Source organism: Hippocampus comes, unplaced genomic scaffold, assembly GCF_001891065.2.
Source record: "Hippocampus comes isolate QL1 unplaced genomic scaffold, H_comes_QL1_v1.1 scaffold190, whole genome shotgun sequence".
Taxonomy (NCBI): Eukaryota; Metazoa; Chordata; class Actinopteri; order Syngnathiformes; family Syngnathidae; genus Hippocampus; species Hippocampus comes.
Window position 1 is genome coordinate 398,431 of NW_017805121.1, and position 16,367 is coordinate 414,797.

At 50.4% G+C, this 16,367-nt stretch overlaps 1 protein-coding gene across 1 annotated transcript in view; it reads right to left on the reverse strand.

Moving 5' to 3' along the window:
• Positions 1-12,952, reverse strand: part of znrf3 (zinc and ring finger 3) — a 49,876-nt gene extending 36,924 nt beyond the window's left edge. Inside the window, 1 exon segment of the mRNA XM_019865931.1 lies at positions 11,962-12,952. Within this exon segment, the coding sequence (XP_019721490.1) occupies positions 11,962-12,309 (348 nt within the window). The 5' untranslated portion in view covers positions 12,310-12,952.
• Between the last annotated feature and the right edge of the window lie 3,415 nt (positions 12,953-16,367).

Genomic DNA, 16,367 nt, shown 5'->3' on the forward strand with positions numbered 1-16,367 from the left:
CCGCGCGCGCGGCGGGCAGCGACCCCCCCCCCCCCCACCGGCGGATACAGTGGCGATCTGTTCTTGGGGTCGCCCCTCCGCTGACGACCGTTTATGAAGTCATTGTGGTCCGAGGGCAAGGCTCGCCACCGGGGCTCTTCGGAACATTTGTTTAGCGGTGGGCCCAGCGCGCCGCGCTGCACAAACGTGCCATTGTTCCTCCCCCAGTTCTCGCTCCGGCCGTGGAGAATGAGGGGAAACTGGGACGGCCCCCTCAAATCTTTTTGTCCGGCCCACTCGACGTCATCGAGGGTCCTGCAACATATCCTGCAGAAATTGCCTTTTTTTTTTTGTTTTAAACGAGAATTGGTTCATGACAAGATATTATTTTCTTTCATGCATTTTCGGGCGGGGGGGGGGTCATTTATGTTGTGAAATATGTTGGATCAAATAAAAACACATTTTTCATGTTTTTTTTGTAAACTTTTTGACATTTTATCGCGCGACCAGCCGGCGACCAGTTGGGGGCCGCGTCCGCCTTCCGCCCAGAATCGGTCGGTCTTTTAACACGTGAAAAAAAGCTGCAAAGTAATGATGGAAGGCAAAGCAAAGCAAGGCGGCTCTTGTTGCCGCGTCACGACATTGCGGCCTGGAAAGGCCCCCGAGGGATCGGCGTTACTTGATTTGTTTTTATGAGACAAGTCAAGCACTTAGCCGCTTCGAACCTCCGGGGGGCGTTTGGCTCCACTTCTGAGGGGGCCGCAGGTTGCGAGCGCTCTTCCGAGGAAGGGACGGGCACGGCAAACACACAGACACACCAAAGCCCGCCGGCCCGCCCCCGCGTGCAAAAACAAGCAAGCCGCCGCAACCGAGCCAAGCGGGCCCATTTCGGCGGAAGCTTTTTTCGAGCGCCCGGCGTGGCCTTCGGGGCTCCTGGCGTACGCGCCGCCGCCGCCTCCGACGTCTTCCTTTCGGAGCGCGGACGCGTACGCTTCGTATCGTATTCGTGTCCGGGTAGCGACGCGTTCTTGGTACGCGAATGGCGAGGATCCCCGCTTAGGAAAAAGGAGCAGGGGTGGCTATGAAAAAGACGCGCCTTCGATGTGGTTCTCGACCACCCGGACGCACCTTTCAACTCTGCGCCCGGAACATCCCGCCTGGTTCTTTTCCCTCTTTGGCCTCCCGGAGGCCAAACACGTCCGCCATCTCCCCAAACAATCGGACGCGTGGACTCGTCAGACCACGTTTCCACTTTGCACGCGTCCTTCTTCGACAAGCCGGCGGCATTCAACGTCCGTTTCCAAATCTCGGAAGCTTTTGATCATACGGTGGATCTGTCGATGATGCACTTTCGAAACTCTCTTGCGATCGGAGATGGAGTGACATGGTCCCGACCCCGCCGGGCTATTTTTCTCCCGCGGTTGTTCACTCGGGAGGTGGCGCTCGCCCCATCCTTGCTCGGGAATGCAATTCAGGGACGCCGCTTCTTCTCGCCACTCACGGCACTCACCCGCGACTTGCTAACAACAATCAAGTGGATCAGTTTGAAGTTTATTTGCCGCGTATTCGATTCAGCCGAGGGGGAACCCGACTGGCAAATCCCCGTCTTCTCTTCTGATGTATGTTTTACGCACTTCACTGGAATCGGGTTTGCAAATGAATAACAACGAGCCGAACCGCAGCGTATGTAACGGAACGAGTCGCCGTCGGCAGCGGCGGCTCGGCGTCCGACAACAGAGGCCCTTTTGTCAGGATGAGCGGAGAGCCAAAGAGAGGGGACCGCCTGCCAAAGAGAGGGACCCCGCCTGTCATCGCCGCCACAGAGTTCTCCATTCATCCTCCTCCGGACAAAAGACCAAAAGCACACAGGGACCAATCGCAGGCATTCCGAGAATCCGCTTATCAAACGTGCCCTATCATTTTGAGGCTTTTTTGATTTTTTTTTGCACGCCTGCGCTTTGTCTCGCCCGTTGTCGGCGCCGCCGAGGTTGTCGGGTCGCGAGGCGCAACGCTTATCTTCGCAAAGTCACACCAAATGCGATCACCGCCGCGGCGCACGACCGAAATAAAGACGACCGCGAGAACTAACGCGCGGTCTTCCATTTTGTGGAGGGGCCGTGGTGGCGAAAACGGCGCCCAAAGACTTCACTTGGGATCGGGGGGCAGTCATGTCGCTGACTCTTCGCAGAGGATAAAGAATAAATGCCGGCGGGAGTTGCCGTATGACGTGTCGACGGGCCGCACTGTTTGCGTTCAAATCGCCGCTGCTTCACGGCAAAATAAAGAATCGAATCAGAATTGTCATCACTTGGCGCGGTCGTGAACACTCTTCTGCGCGGTGTGTCGAGTCTTTTCTTTCCACCACTTTGCACACGAGAGAAGCGAACGGAACAAGAATCCAGAGTGTGGAACGCCGCCGTAATCCAGCATGGCAGACGGAAGTGGACGCTCCCGGATTTGAAATGAGGGCACCGGGCCGACGCAATACGTGACGGAAAAATCGGCTTTCAGCTTTGAAAAAATAAAAGGCCGGGGGAGGCGGTGCCGGGGGAGGCGGTGCCGGCGGAGAGCGTCAACGTAAACACATGGGAGCCGTTGAGCGGAGGGGACAGGTGGCGCCACCACCTCCCCTCTCTCGGGACGTATGCATCCCATCGACTCTTCTCCAACAAATGTGTGTTTACTGAGCGGGAGTGTCCTGAAAAAGCCATCCAAGTGGGATCCATTCGGGCGGAGCCTTCGGCCGGGCGCGGACCCTCCGGCTGGCCGGAGGTCAAGGCCCAGCGAGCGAGCGAGCGAGCGAGTGAGCGAGCGGGCGAGCGTCCCCGCTGAAGCCAACAGTTGTCTGGCTCGCCTGAAAGTCACCTTTGAGGCGAGCCACTCGTGTCGGGAATCCGCAGGGTCTTTGCATACCGCAGGCGGCGGCCCGGATATCCTCTCGTTAAAAGAGGACCCTCTAAGCCGGGGGCCATGTGTTGGGCTGACTGGGGTGGGCGCAATATGGGGGAGGGGGCTATTCGAGGAGATGCGCAGAATCCAATTGGAGCTCGCTGCGCAGTGTGGGAGGGCAGCAACTCTCAAACTGAGGTCGCTGGCGGAGGCTAAAATAATAAACCGGCACATTTTGATCATCGAGCTACGTCGGCAAACTCTGTTGCCGGGCAGAACAACGGAATGCTCGTCCGGTCGACGCAGACGGCAACCCACACAAAGACGTTTCACGAGTGGAAAGCGGGGGAGGGAAGAAGACGCACACGTCGAGATCCGCTTCAAGGTCGATACCGACCGCAACGTCCACCACGCTCGTTTCGTTCGCCCGTCTACGGTGTTCTGTGTGGTGTGTTAGCATGAAGCGAGGGAGCTTTCCAAAGGCCGAGGTGTGCGTTTTGTTTTTCGGAAAAAAAATCCTCACGATCGCGATTGTCTTTGTTATGCGACTTGACATTTTGTGGCGATAAACAGCCGGCGGCCTCTCGTTGAGTTCACTCCCGCCATACCGCGGCCTCGATCGCAATGTTTTGCTTCCGAGTCAAAGCAAAAAAAATCATCTCTACGAAAAATGAGAGAAAAGAAAAATCCACGCGGCCACCGCGCTAGCTTTGCGTTCAAGTTAGCCACCGACGGAGAGAAGTTGATTTGGGTCTCCTATTTTTGATTGCTGCTGCGCAGCCACGTTTTTCGGAAGCTAAAATACGTCCCTCGGCTCAAAGTGCTGAAAAATGGACCGGAGAAGATCGTCCTGGCACTTGACGAGCGGGCGCCGCGCCACCGTCTTGCTCGCACGCTTTCGGCAAAGCTAAGAAGAGAAGCCTCCGAAGAACAAAAGGACCATGTCTAAAAATTCCTCCGCACGCGGCAAAAGAAGAGCTCTATTTGCGTCTCGGGGGCCAACGTTTCATCGGGCGACGCGCAAATGAAAGATTCCCGCCGCGCTCCTCGCTTTGATCTTTTGTGCACTTCAAAGCCAGGCCGCAGTCCAAATGTCGCATTCCGCCGCGTGTTTACTTCCAGATGCTTTTGTGGGATGTAAAGCGTCGCCCTCGGCGTGACAACTTGGCCGCGTCGCATGCCTGTGGGATGCAGCAAAGGGCTGAATTGGCCCCGGGCTTTTTCCGTCCTTCCCGCCGTGCTCGCTTTGACAAGTCGCCGTTTGCGCGTTTCCATGACACTGCACCCGACCCCCGCACCGGGAAAAAAAAAAAAAAACCTGGTCAAAGCGGAACCCGCAATGCCACAAGGAACGGTCACGCCAGTGCAGACGAAGGCTTTCGGGAGGAATCGTACCGTCGGGAAAGGTTCCGATTCTGCAGCTGACGTTAGCTTCTCTGACGTGACGGTTGAGTCCAAGAACGTGTCTCGTCGTTTTCAATGTCGACATGAGAAAAAAAATGGAGGATTGAACACGGTTTTTCATCAATCAAATGATGGAATTGTGGCCGCGGCGCAGCCGAAGGCTTCCAGGGTGCGTCGTAAGGCAGGGAAACGAGCAACCCCGAAGCTAACGGGAGCATTTCTGGTCATCGACGTCGTTGAAGATGAGAACGGCTCTGATTGTTTTTTTACCGTGAGGTCACCGATTGAAGCGTTTCCAAAGTGAAACGATGGAAACGCTGAGTGGAGTGCGGCAAAGACGTTCGGGAGGAATCGGACCATCGGGGAACTTCAGAATCTGAAGCTAAACGTTCGCATTTCTGGTTGATATTATGGATTAGGTTTTATGATGGGTTTCAGTACGAACAAAAATATTTTTTACCACTCACCGAAGGACTTCGGAAATGGAAGAATGGAATGGCGAGCAGCAGGGTGCGGAGGAAGGCTTTCATGACCAATCAGAGCAGAGGCCAGCTTCCAATTCTCAAGCTAACGTTAGCATTCCTTGTTGTCATCGCCGTTGAGGGTGAGAACATGTTTGGTTGTTCTTACGCTTTAAAAAAAAATAATAAAATGAGGATTGAACACGATGGAATGGAACGCTATTCGGCTTTTGCGGCGAGTCATAAGTTAGAGAAACTTTTGACGCTTGTGTCAACAAATCGGCTCGTCATCATAGTTGAGGTTGAGAACACGTTTTGCTGGTTTTACTCAACGGAAAAAAAAAAAGTGGATATTATACCTGGAACTTCTGAGACAAGAGCGAATGTTAAAAAAGTAAAAAAAAGCACAAGTATTTGATGACAGCCCCCCCCCCACCCTTCCTCAAGCTATGCCCCAGCCACGCCAGTCAGACAACCAGTGTGCAAAGACAACCCGAGACCCAATTAAAACAAAGCAAGAATTGATCGCGGATCAGGAAATCGGCGCCTCGGCGAGCGGATGACCCCCCCCAGGCAGCTTTGAAGCGCAGACATGACCGAAGGAGACGACTCCCTCCTAACAAATCAGCAGTGGCGTCTTGGCTAACCGGCGCCATGAGTTGCGTTGCGTTGGCGTCCGCATGGCAGGAGCGGTCCTGGGACCCACAAAGACGCAGAAAGCCCCCTCCCGGACCTCCCAGACTGGCAACGGCGGAGATAAAAAGGCCGGCCGGACTCGACGTGAACCCTGAATAAATACGAGCGCAGCCGTTGACACTTATTTAGCGGCCATCACAAAGCCGGGAGCGGGCGGGGCCTTCAAATAACCTTTGGTAGAGCCAATCCGTCCGTCACGGGAGCTGTCAATGAGTGATCGCACGGACGGACGGACGGACGGATCGTCCCGGGTGAATTTTTGAAAGCGTTTGTCATCGTCGGCGGGGACGAGAGAAAGCGCCGTGGGATTTCGGCCCAGTCGTCTGTGTGAGTGCTTTGACTGACCCCGAGAGCCGAAGTTGTTCTGGCCCCGTTCCGAATATTTGTGTGTTTTCAGACCACAACGTTGGCTTTTTGTCCTTAATATGCGCAGATTTTTCAGCTCCTACGTTTGGATTTACTAACTTTAGCAGCAAAATATTTTGCCTGAATCGTCGTGCATTTCTCTTCATACTATGATGCTTTTCAGCTCGGCATTTTTTGCAACTATTTGCTGGTCTTTTCAGCTGGACATTTTTCAAAATTCCTTTTCATATTTTCCATCGGAAGAATGTTAGTGGGGGGAGGGGGGTCATTTCTTGGACGTGTAATTCTTAATTTGAGCAAATCCTCATATTCAGCTGGCTTCCATCCATTTTTTTTTCCTTCTTTATCACGCAATGATTGTGCCTTTGATTTGTCGGGAAAAGCCGAAACGGAGAGCGAGCGTCAAGCTTTGTTTTCGACTGTCAAAATCCGCGGCGTCGAAGGCCAAGCCGGCGACGTGCTCCCTGCGGACATCAAGCGCGCGCACTCCTCCTTTTGCGGGATCTCCGATTCGTGGATGGATACGCGTGTAAATGAATACGGCGCCGTGCCTGATTTCTGCAGCGGTGGTGGTCATCATTGATAATCACCAAAAAAAAAAAAAAAAAAAAAAACGAGAGGCCGATCATGATGCAACGACGTACACAAAAAAGCTTTGCACCTCATGTTCTTGAGCTTGAGAAGCGAGCCGACGTGCAATAACGGAGGACTGTCCTCACACGGCAACCTCATCCGGGACATTACCCCAGTTCCACCCCCCCCACCCACCCAAAAAAAGCACAACAATAGAGTAGGCGGCGGCGACGGCGACGGCGGCATGAGTCAGCACATTCCCGGTCCACAAGAAAGCGCGCCGAGCCGCCGGCGAGCATTGCGGCTTCGTCACCCTTCACTCCTTTGCCTCTTTGTTTTTGGCGGGCCCCGCCACGTCGCCGGCACGAACGCGTGGCCGATCAAAGGCCTCGTTTCATTCGACGCAACGCGGAGAGAGACGTGAAAAGTGAAGCGGCCCCCAAAACGAGCTCAGCCAAGGCGGCCACCGTGGCCGCGGATCTGGAAAGTTTGGCCGCAGGAGGGTGGCGGGCGTGCCGGAGCCCCGCCCTCAGCTGCGAGACAATGTCACTCCTTGACCGCGAGTACCGCGATTCCTTTTATTTGTGGTCCTTCGGGCTGAAGAATGAATCAAACGGAAACGCTCGCGGCCACCGCTTTGAATGCAATGTTCAAATCCAACACGCAAAAGACAGCGAGCGTCGCGTAAGTTCAACGGAAATGAAGTGGCTTTTGTTTTCATTCGCGGTTCAGTTGAAAACACTGGAGGGGGAAGAGGACATTGGGAGAAAAAAAAAATCGCAAAATTGAGGAATTCAAATCTGTTTTTGTTTTTTTTTTTCTTCAGGGAGGGTTGTTTCAAGTCTCATCATCGGACGATCGATGGACAGATCGATCGCTCGAGAGATTTGGTGACAATTTTCAAAGAAATATTTGCTCGAATACCCACAAATGTCGGGAGCCGACGTGTTCGTCAGGAAACAAAATGACAATTGTCTTGGATTGAAGCCCACGGTCGTATTGAGCCCAGCCCACGTCGCTCGCCTTCTTCAGACGGCAAACGAGCTCACGGAGCCAAAGTCACATTTTGGATCAACAAGAGAGCGTTTCTTGAAGGCCGCCTTCCAGTACATAGCCAGGCCCCCCGACTGGCTCCGTCCGCTTCCCGCCTCTCCGTCGGGCAGGCACCCCGACGTTTTGGTGTCGAGTTAACAGTGCGAGCGAGTCATGAAGTAGTGGAAAGCATCAGCTGAGGTCATGTGCTGACAAATTTGCGGCGGCATCGGTGGCGGGGGGGGGGGGGGGGCTTGACTTGGGGCCCGGACATGAAAGTCAAATGCAGCCGCGAAACAGAGAGAGACTCTGGCTGGCGTACGCGCCGCCGCCGCCGCCGCCGCTGGGAGTTGTCCCAGGCCGTGGCACCTCCCGTCCATTATGGCCCAGCTTTTGGCCTTTCCAGCGTGCGGCGGGCGGGAGAAGGAGCGCCGGATGCCTTTTCAAACCGCCAGAGCTGTCATTATAGTCTAAATGCGGCACGACACAAGTCCTGCCAGCTCCAAAAGGTATAGCGGCGGCGGCGGCGGCGGCGGGCGGCTGGCCGCTAAGCTTCAACCTCGTCAGAGTCTGCTTGCTTACTTTGCACAGGCCAGAAGAAAGAACGACAACATACGGACTTTCGGGAGGCCCGCCCGAAAATTTCGCCGAGATCACCGATTAATCGGCCGTCAACTTTTTTTAAAAAACATCATAGCTAAAAAAAAATTTAAAAAAAAAGCAAAGACACGAATAACAGACAGAACATTTGATTTTGTCCTTCTGTATTTAACTCAACACCAGAGAGAAAAATGGGCCAAAAGCTGCCATTTTTGCTCATTCTTTGTATTCTCTCCGTTTGTTTTCAGAACGGGCGAGTACTGTTACGAGCCTTATGTTAAGGTATCGACTACATTGAGGCTCTGATACCAGCCACAGATACTTAAGAGAATACAAAACTTGAGGTAAAGCAAGTTTTCCCCGGCAGTAATCGGCGCGACACTGCGCAGTCTGACACGTCGGCAAATCATCATCTGACTCAGAAGTTGTTGTCGTCATGCTAAATGGGATTTAAGAAATCCAAAGTAGGTATCAGTGTACTTTGGAGTGGTGAGTACTCGAACAGTGACTGCTCTGTTGAAAAAAAAAAAAAAGAGGGATCGAACATGCTTCGTTTGTCTCAATGCCATTATCTTATGTTGTCTCGAGTCAACGTGGGGGACAAAATGTGGAAAGGTTGTCACAAAATTTGGGGGGGAAAGCGCTGATAATCCATGAAACTGGCGAGCAAATGGGAGGGGCCAGAGCCTAGCAAGGACCCTGTTGATTTTTCTCAGCAATTTCATTGGATCCATGCGATGGCTCCTCTCGCTTGTTCCGCCTTGTGCAAAACAAATAATCAAGGCGGCACGGTGGGCGATTGCTTAGCCCGTTCCGCCTCGCAGCGCAATTCAGGCCCCGCCTTCCCGTGTGGAGTTTGCCTGTTCTCCCTGTGTGGGGTTATTTTTTTTCCCCGGGTGCTGTGCTGTGCTCCCCCCGCCCCCCCCCTACATTTCAAAAACATGCATGGTAGGCTGATTGAACACTCTACATTGTCCCTTGGTGTGATTGTGAATGTAAATAGTTGTCATTTGTCGATGTGTGCCCTGCAATGGGCTGACGACCAGTTCAGGGTGCCCCCGCCGCCTACTTCCCGAAGACAGGCTCCCACACGCCCACGACCCTCGCGAGGAGAAGCGGCTCAGATAACAGACGGAAGAACGGAAATAATCCACAAAATAAAAAAAAAAAATTTAAAAAAACAGTCCATAGAATAAAAGATCCCGAGAGGTCACCCTGGACAAGCCAAATATTTTCTCTCTGGCCGCGTGCTACAACAACAGCGTAGCTAACTATACGCTTCAGGTCATCACATGCATCAATCATACGCATGCGAAAGAAAAAAAAAATTAAAAACGGTGTCATTATAAGCGGAGAGCAAACATGGGCCACCTCCAAGCGGTCGCCGGCTACGCTAGGGCAAACCTAAATAGACTGCGTGCGGTTTTCCGACGTAAAGCCGAGCTCCGGCGCTAGCGCGTGGTCGCCGGGCGGCGCCAAAACGGCCGCGGAGGAGGAGAAACACGAGCGGGAGACATTTTTCATTCCGCCGTGTGTCACTCATGCCACAGCGATGAACTGGGTGGACGCGCAAACCTTGATAGGACGCGCCCATGCTTCATTGGAGGTGGACAGATGCCATGTGACGCAAACGTGCTACATAAAGCTTTCAATCTTGTGGAAAGACGATCCATTCGAGGGCTTTTGACAGTCAACATGTAAATATGCGACATTGACAAATTGAATGGGATGTAAATATGGTATTTTTGGTGTATAGGTCGGGATATCCACATATCTATGTCTATAAATATAGATACACTCACACACACACACACGTCACATAGGGGCACAAGAACATCAGACAGGACGTAAAGGTGCATTTACATTCCGTGTACATTTGAGACACGCTGACATTAAATATGGTACAAACAAATGAAATGGCACAATTCCGGCACACTAGGGGTGCGGAATATGATGAAAATATGGTCTTCAGACACAATGTAAAAAATGCCACATCGACATTCCATCGGACGCATTCCGTTTGAGGTCAAGATGGGAACCAGGAAGGGAAATATGCTACGTCGGCGGAGCATTTCATATGTAAATAGACACATCGTGTCAAGGCCATTCAATATGGAAATCACAATCTTCTGAAAATACAGTATGTCGATATTCTTTTGTGCTGTGAATACGTGACACAGATATGATATATGATGAGGAATATGGTGCATATGACGTGTATTGGGCATGACGTACGATGGAAGCAGGCCACATAGACACTCCTGTGATGTCAATCGACTACAGGGGACCGAAATATCATGGAAATATGGTACACTAGAAATGTTGTGTCATTTTATACACACACAAACACATGTACACATGATGTAAATATTGTACTTGAAATGTCCATTCGCGAAACAGGATGTAAATATGGGCACACAGATTGTCCTTAAATCTGATTTCAATATGGAACAGGGGTGTTTCAATGTTGTCGAAATATGCCCTTGGCAACAATGGGATGTTGGCTTACATCTGCGCAGAGATGTAAACACACCACATTGCTCCTACGCGGGCACCTCATTGGGCACCTGCAATGTACCTGCTAAGCTATGCTCAACTGAGCAAATCAAAACACTCGAAAAGTGCGACTGCACGCAGGTCCACACACACATGCACACGCGCACACACAAAGCCAGCACTCTTTTACATTGTTTGTGCCTCCTGAGGTGATCAATGTGGCCTTCTTCCACGTTCGCAGATCCTGACCTCCATTTGGAGACAGGGACAAAACTGCAAAGGTATGTTCTCCACGTGTGCACATAGCTCAAATATCAAAGCGCTACGACAAACATGACAACCGTTTCAAAGCCTTATCGGGCTTCCCGTCAAATATTTGTAAAAACAGCATCCCGGATTTACGGGGCACGTTCAACGCGACCGCAGCCAAGTCCATGAGGCAAAAGGGAAAAAAAATAATCATCAATTGAAATTCGAAGCTCACCGCAACAAAAGCCATCCACCTGAAGGCACCATTGAGTACGGTGTGATCAATGTAAATATGGTACATTTGAGGTACAGACAGGCTTTAAAGAAACATCAGAGGTGCATCCCTTAGCCTACGTAAAAAATGGCTCCATAGACATAAATATTGACAGAAGTAACAGTACATATGTGCATTGTCGTTGAATATATTGGTACATCACGGGTGGAGAGATGTTCAAGATGACAAAAATCTTGCACAGCATTACGTTCGTTGGAGGCCTAAACGCTGTAATGTGTCTTAGTCATCATATATGACGTCACTGTGGTATTTTAGATTCATATACATGTTAAATATTGTGTGAGGATGGTTAATTGGGCAGTCTGGTTATTCAATGTGATGTCAAGAGGCAATCATTGGAGGCGTAAAACGTCGGGAGGAAAAAACGAGCATTACAACCCTTATCAACTACACAATCAGGCTTGGGTACATATTTATCTATCCATCTATCTTGATAGATGGATAGATAGATGGATAGCTAGCTAGATAGTTGTCAAACACGAGATTTACGAGGCACTCTCAACGCAACGTTGAGCAAGAAGCGATTTTTGAACACGGTGAAGTTAGATTAAACCTTGCGCACCTGAACGCACCATCGTGTTTCCTGCGTGCAACGCCGGAAGTAGAGCCCCCTTAAAAAAAAAAACTCCCAAACAACAAACAAACTTTTTTGCACCACGCAAAACAACACGTGCGTGCACCCAAAGTGCACGAGCCACTCAAGATAAACTTGACAAACTTTTGGTTGGATAACAAACGAGCAAAAAAAAAAAGAGTTGCTAGCGTGAATGAATTCCTCCAGATAGGAGCCATCTTGTGACCACATTGGGGCTGCAAATTCGTCTCATCCTCGCACACGCACCCGCACGCAAGCACGCACGCACGCAGTCACTCCTGTCAACCTCCGCCAAGGAGAAGTTAGAAAGCAGACTTGACACGTACTTGGACGATCTCCCCCTCGGCGCTGATGGTGGCTCCAGCCCTGGAGAAGCGTCCCTGCAAGCCCGTCGTGTACGTGGTGTAATCCCCGTTGGCGCTGGATTCGAACAGGACCACCTCCACATAGGCCGTATCCTTGGCGAGGGCGACGCGGGGCTCGGAGGCCAGCACGGCGGCGAGGAAGAGCAGCGCCGCCGCGGCCGACGAGCCGGGATTGTGGTAGTGGTGCTGGTGCGGGGGCTGGTGCGGGTGCGGGTGGTCCCGCTCCGAGCCGCCCCGCCACGGCGCCACCATCGTCGGCATCAGCAGCAGCATCGTCCTGGTAGTCGTCCTGGTAGTCGTCGTTATCATCTCGCCGGCTGGCTTTGCGGCACCGAGCGGAACGGCATGGCCGACGCGAGGCGAGACCGTGATGCGATGTGCCGAAATATGATTTTTTTTTTTTTTGTTTGTTTGTTTTTTTCGGGGGAGGGGGGGTGGGGGAGACGAGGAGCGAAAATGTGCGGAAACGCACCGGGGGAGCGTGTTTAGTTCACCGAGAGTCTGTCAATGACACTGGCTGCCTCTCAAGCCTCCTCCCCCGCTCCGTCCCTCTCTCACCCATTCCTGCTCCACGCCCCCTCCCCTTTCTTTTTCACCCCTCCCCTCCTCCCCTCCTCTACAAAGCGTATCTCCTTTGATCTCAAACACGTGATTTTTTTTTTGTACTTTTTTCTTCTCTCACTCCCAAAGGCTTCTGGCCCCGCCTCCTTTCACGCTCAAGTCGCAGCACTCGGCTCGTTAAAGAGGCACTCTTCGGCAGTGACGTCACCTGCAGCCAAGTTTGACTTAGTTCAAGTTTCCTTTTGGAATAACCGGAATAGTTTGTCAATATGATGATAGGTTTTATGAACGCTCGAAAATGTCCCGAGGGGTGATTGTGCGAGCGATTGGTGGCGAGTCTCTGTGTGCCCTGCGATTGGCTGGCAACCAGTTCAGGGTGTCCCCTGCCGACTGCCCGAAGACGGCTGGGAGAGGCTCCAGCACGCCCGCGACCCTCCCGAGGATAAGAAAATCAGATAATGGATGGATGGATGGATGTTTTTATAAATATATATGTATATGTATAGAGATAGATAGAGAGAGAAAAAGAGAGTGTGTATATACAATCACAGTATGTCTTCTAGCTCGGTTGTCCCAAAGCTGCCGTTCCACCTTAAAAAAAACTTGACCCAAACAGGTCTAATTGTCAACAAATGACTGCAATTGAGAGTGAGGGAGAGAAGTTTGACTTTATTCATCTTTTTTTTTCATAACAACAGGAATAGTTTACAGATAAACTGTAACATGTTGTAAGTAGTTTGGCATGTAAGCGTTTTTCCTCATCTCAAATTTCAACTTGACCTGCCGTTCTACCTTAAAACAACCATCAAACTGGGCTAATTACTATAAAGATGAGTGAAAGGAATGGTCAACTCATTTTTTTTCATTACAATAGTACGTTCTACACACACACACACACACACACACACACACGCACACACACGGTATTATGATTAATATTGTGTTTGTGAAATTAAGACTTCAGCAGAAGAGGCCACAATTTTTCATCCATGTCAGGGGGCGCAGAAGGGCGGCAAATAGTCTCGGACAAAATACGCAGTGGACTTTAAAACTTCGACCGGAACATTTGACTGAATTCAGGCTCTTTTTCATCCTAATAAGGAAAGTTGACGAATAACGTCATCGGTGAGCACAGACAGTTGAAAAGTTCACTCAGGCGCGATGATCCCACTTTTTGAAGAGCACTGCCCTCTGCTGCACGATGGAATATGACACACTTGTTGCAAGAACACACGCTGTACCTTTATGCCCATTGTTTTGATGACGAATGCTAAGCTAACCCTTTTCCCAATATCGGTGCCAGGCTCACGTCTATCCACATCTGTTAGTATTATCAATGATAAAGCAAGCTAACCGTCATGGGTCATCGACTGCGATCGAGGCTGACTGTCACGCCTTCTCGTATCGGACTGGCCATGTGGATTCCTCCTTTCGCTCTCTCTCTCTCTCTCTGTCTCTCCATCCATCCATCCATCCATCCATCCATCCATCCAACAACATTCCTTAATGACTCGCAATAAACTGACATGTATTTTAGCCCACTTTCAGTGCACTGGACTTGATTTGTGTTCACTGGACTTGTTGTCCCACTGCTGCTCCTTTTAGCGCTCGACTAAATGTTGTAGTTACTCCTTTTAAGCACCAGAGGGCAACACGATCGCATGACAATATAATTTGCCATTCAGCCGGGAGCCGAGGAATGAATGGCCAAGGAAGGCAGGGCAGGGCGAATGGAAAGGACTGAAAGACTGATAGGATGAAAGGCAGGAAGGATAGAGGGATTCAATCAGGAAGAAAGGAAGCCAGCAAAGACAAAGGACATAAGAAATGGAGGAAGAGGGGAGGGTAGGAAGAACCCATGGAAGGACGGAAGGGGGCTCACTGCCACTTTGAAAGTCTCCACTAGGTCAATATACACGCAAACCCACCCGCGGAACCCTAACCCAGTCTAGAAAGCCTAAGTTGGGCTCAAAACACAAATCTTGAAAGTTTCAGACGGGCTTGAAAGCTCCCTTTGAAAAAGAACCATTCGTTTCATAGCGGTCGGGGTTGCTGAGACCCAATCAAGCGTCGGGAAAGTGTCACTGAGTTATGTCCATCCAGGGCTGTGGGAAACCCACAGGTCCAGCAAACAACACCCTGGTGCATTGTGGGTCGGGAGTAGAGTGTGAATTGTTGGGTCAACAAAATGGGCCTCAAGCCCTCGTATTTCTCCAGCTGCGTGCTGTCCCAGGGCATTGACACAAAACCGTTCCGGTTTCTACCCGGGCGTGGCTGTTGTCTCCTGAGAAGGAGTCGTCTCCGTGCCGAGTAGCTCTTCATTCAATCAACAGCTTTGGCCAAAGCGTTGTGCCTTTTACCCAAATATTTCACCACTTCAACTCGAGTTGAATGGAGGACTCGTCCTCTCATGATGACGCTGGCTCCCAGGCAGCGAGCTGGAGTGTCCATTTTAAAATTCTGCTACTTCTCTAGAAATCACTGAATGGTTTGGATGGGGCTCTGAGGTCTGCGGACTCGGATCAAATAGGTTTCCAAGCAAACAGGAAACATGAGGAAGCAGCATTTAGCTGTTATGCTGCACGCAAGTGGAAGAAGCTGCCAGCAGGAGTGAAGTCAGCCCCAAGTGGAAATGCTTTTCAATCCAGTTGAAAAACGACAACGCCCCCGCCCCCCAAAAAAATAGGTTTCATTAAGGTCTTTGAAGCATTTAAAATCAATCTTTTTTTACAAAGCTACTTTTTATTTCTTGACCTTGCTTTTAAAAGCCTTGAGACTTTTTTTTTTTTGTATATGCGTTGAAATGTTGTTGATGTTCATTCTTTTCGTGATTCTTAGAACGCCACTTTTGATCCGGTCGCTTTGCCGTTGCGCGACGCACACCGAGTTGCCCGGTGTCGGAAATGTGCTGGAGAAATAAAGTGGCTTTTCCTCGCTTACTCTCCTTGTGTTAAAAATCAGATTATTGGCATTCCAAACGTATCTACTTTTTATAAATATTTGAATCCTCTCACTAGTATCAAATGTAATATTTACAGTTGGGCAAGTAGTCAATAGAATAGTGGACTCCAGCGTTGTCTTAGTTTTGTGTGACTTTCAAAATATTTGACTTCGAGCCTTTTGATTAAATGCAGTCATAAACCTCGCCAACTGGCCAGAAGAGATGACACTGACTGTTGCCAGGAATGCAGCCGGCATGTGGAGTTTTTCATACCAAGGGCGTAGATAATGTTGAACATTGCAGGGTCTTTTTTAAGAGCTTTTTTTTTTCCAAAACATGTGACTAGTGTACTATACATTTAAATGACAAGTATTTTTCTATTTCTCTTTTGACACCCGCTTAGTTGCTTTTGGGATTGGCCCATTGCGGGGAAACGCCCTCCCTTTAATCACATACACGCCGACTTTGAGCCCCAGGGAGGATCTCCACCTCTGTTATTTGCATTTGTCTGTGTGCGAGCGTGCACGTTGAAGCGGCCATGAAATGCTCACGCTCTGCACTTAACGCTCAACTCAAGTGAAATGGACTCTCTGACCAAAATGGTAGGGGACCTGCTTTTCCAACGTGAAATAACCGTCAACAAAAATGTCAATCGAGTTAAAAGAGTGAGCTACAAATGCTAAAATGTGAGAGCTAGTTAGCGTTGTAGCGCTCAAGGACACTACAAATGGAAAGGCCTCATTTTTTTTCAAACTGAAACAACAGTTTCAACAAAGTAAAGAGTCAAACTGCGAGCTACAACTGCTAAAGCCTGTGTTAGCTAGCTAGCATTTCATCTGTAACATCTGTTGCGTCAGCGTTGGTT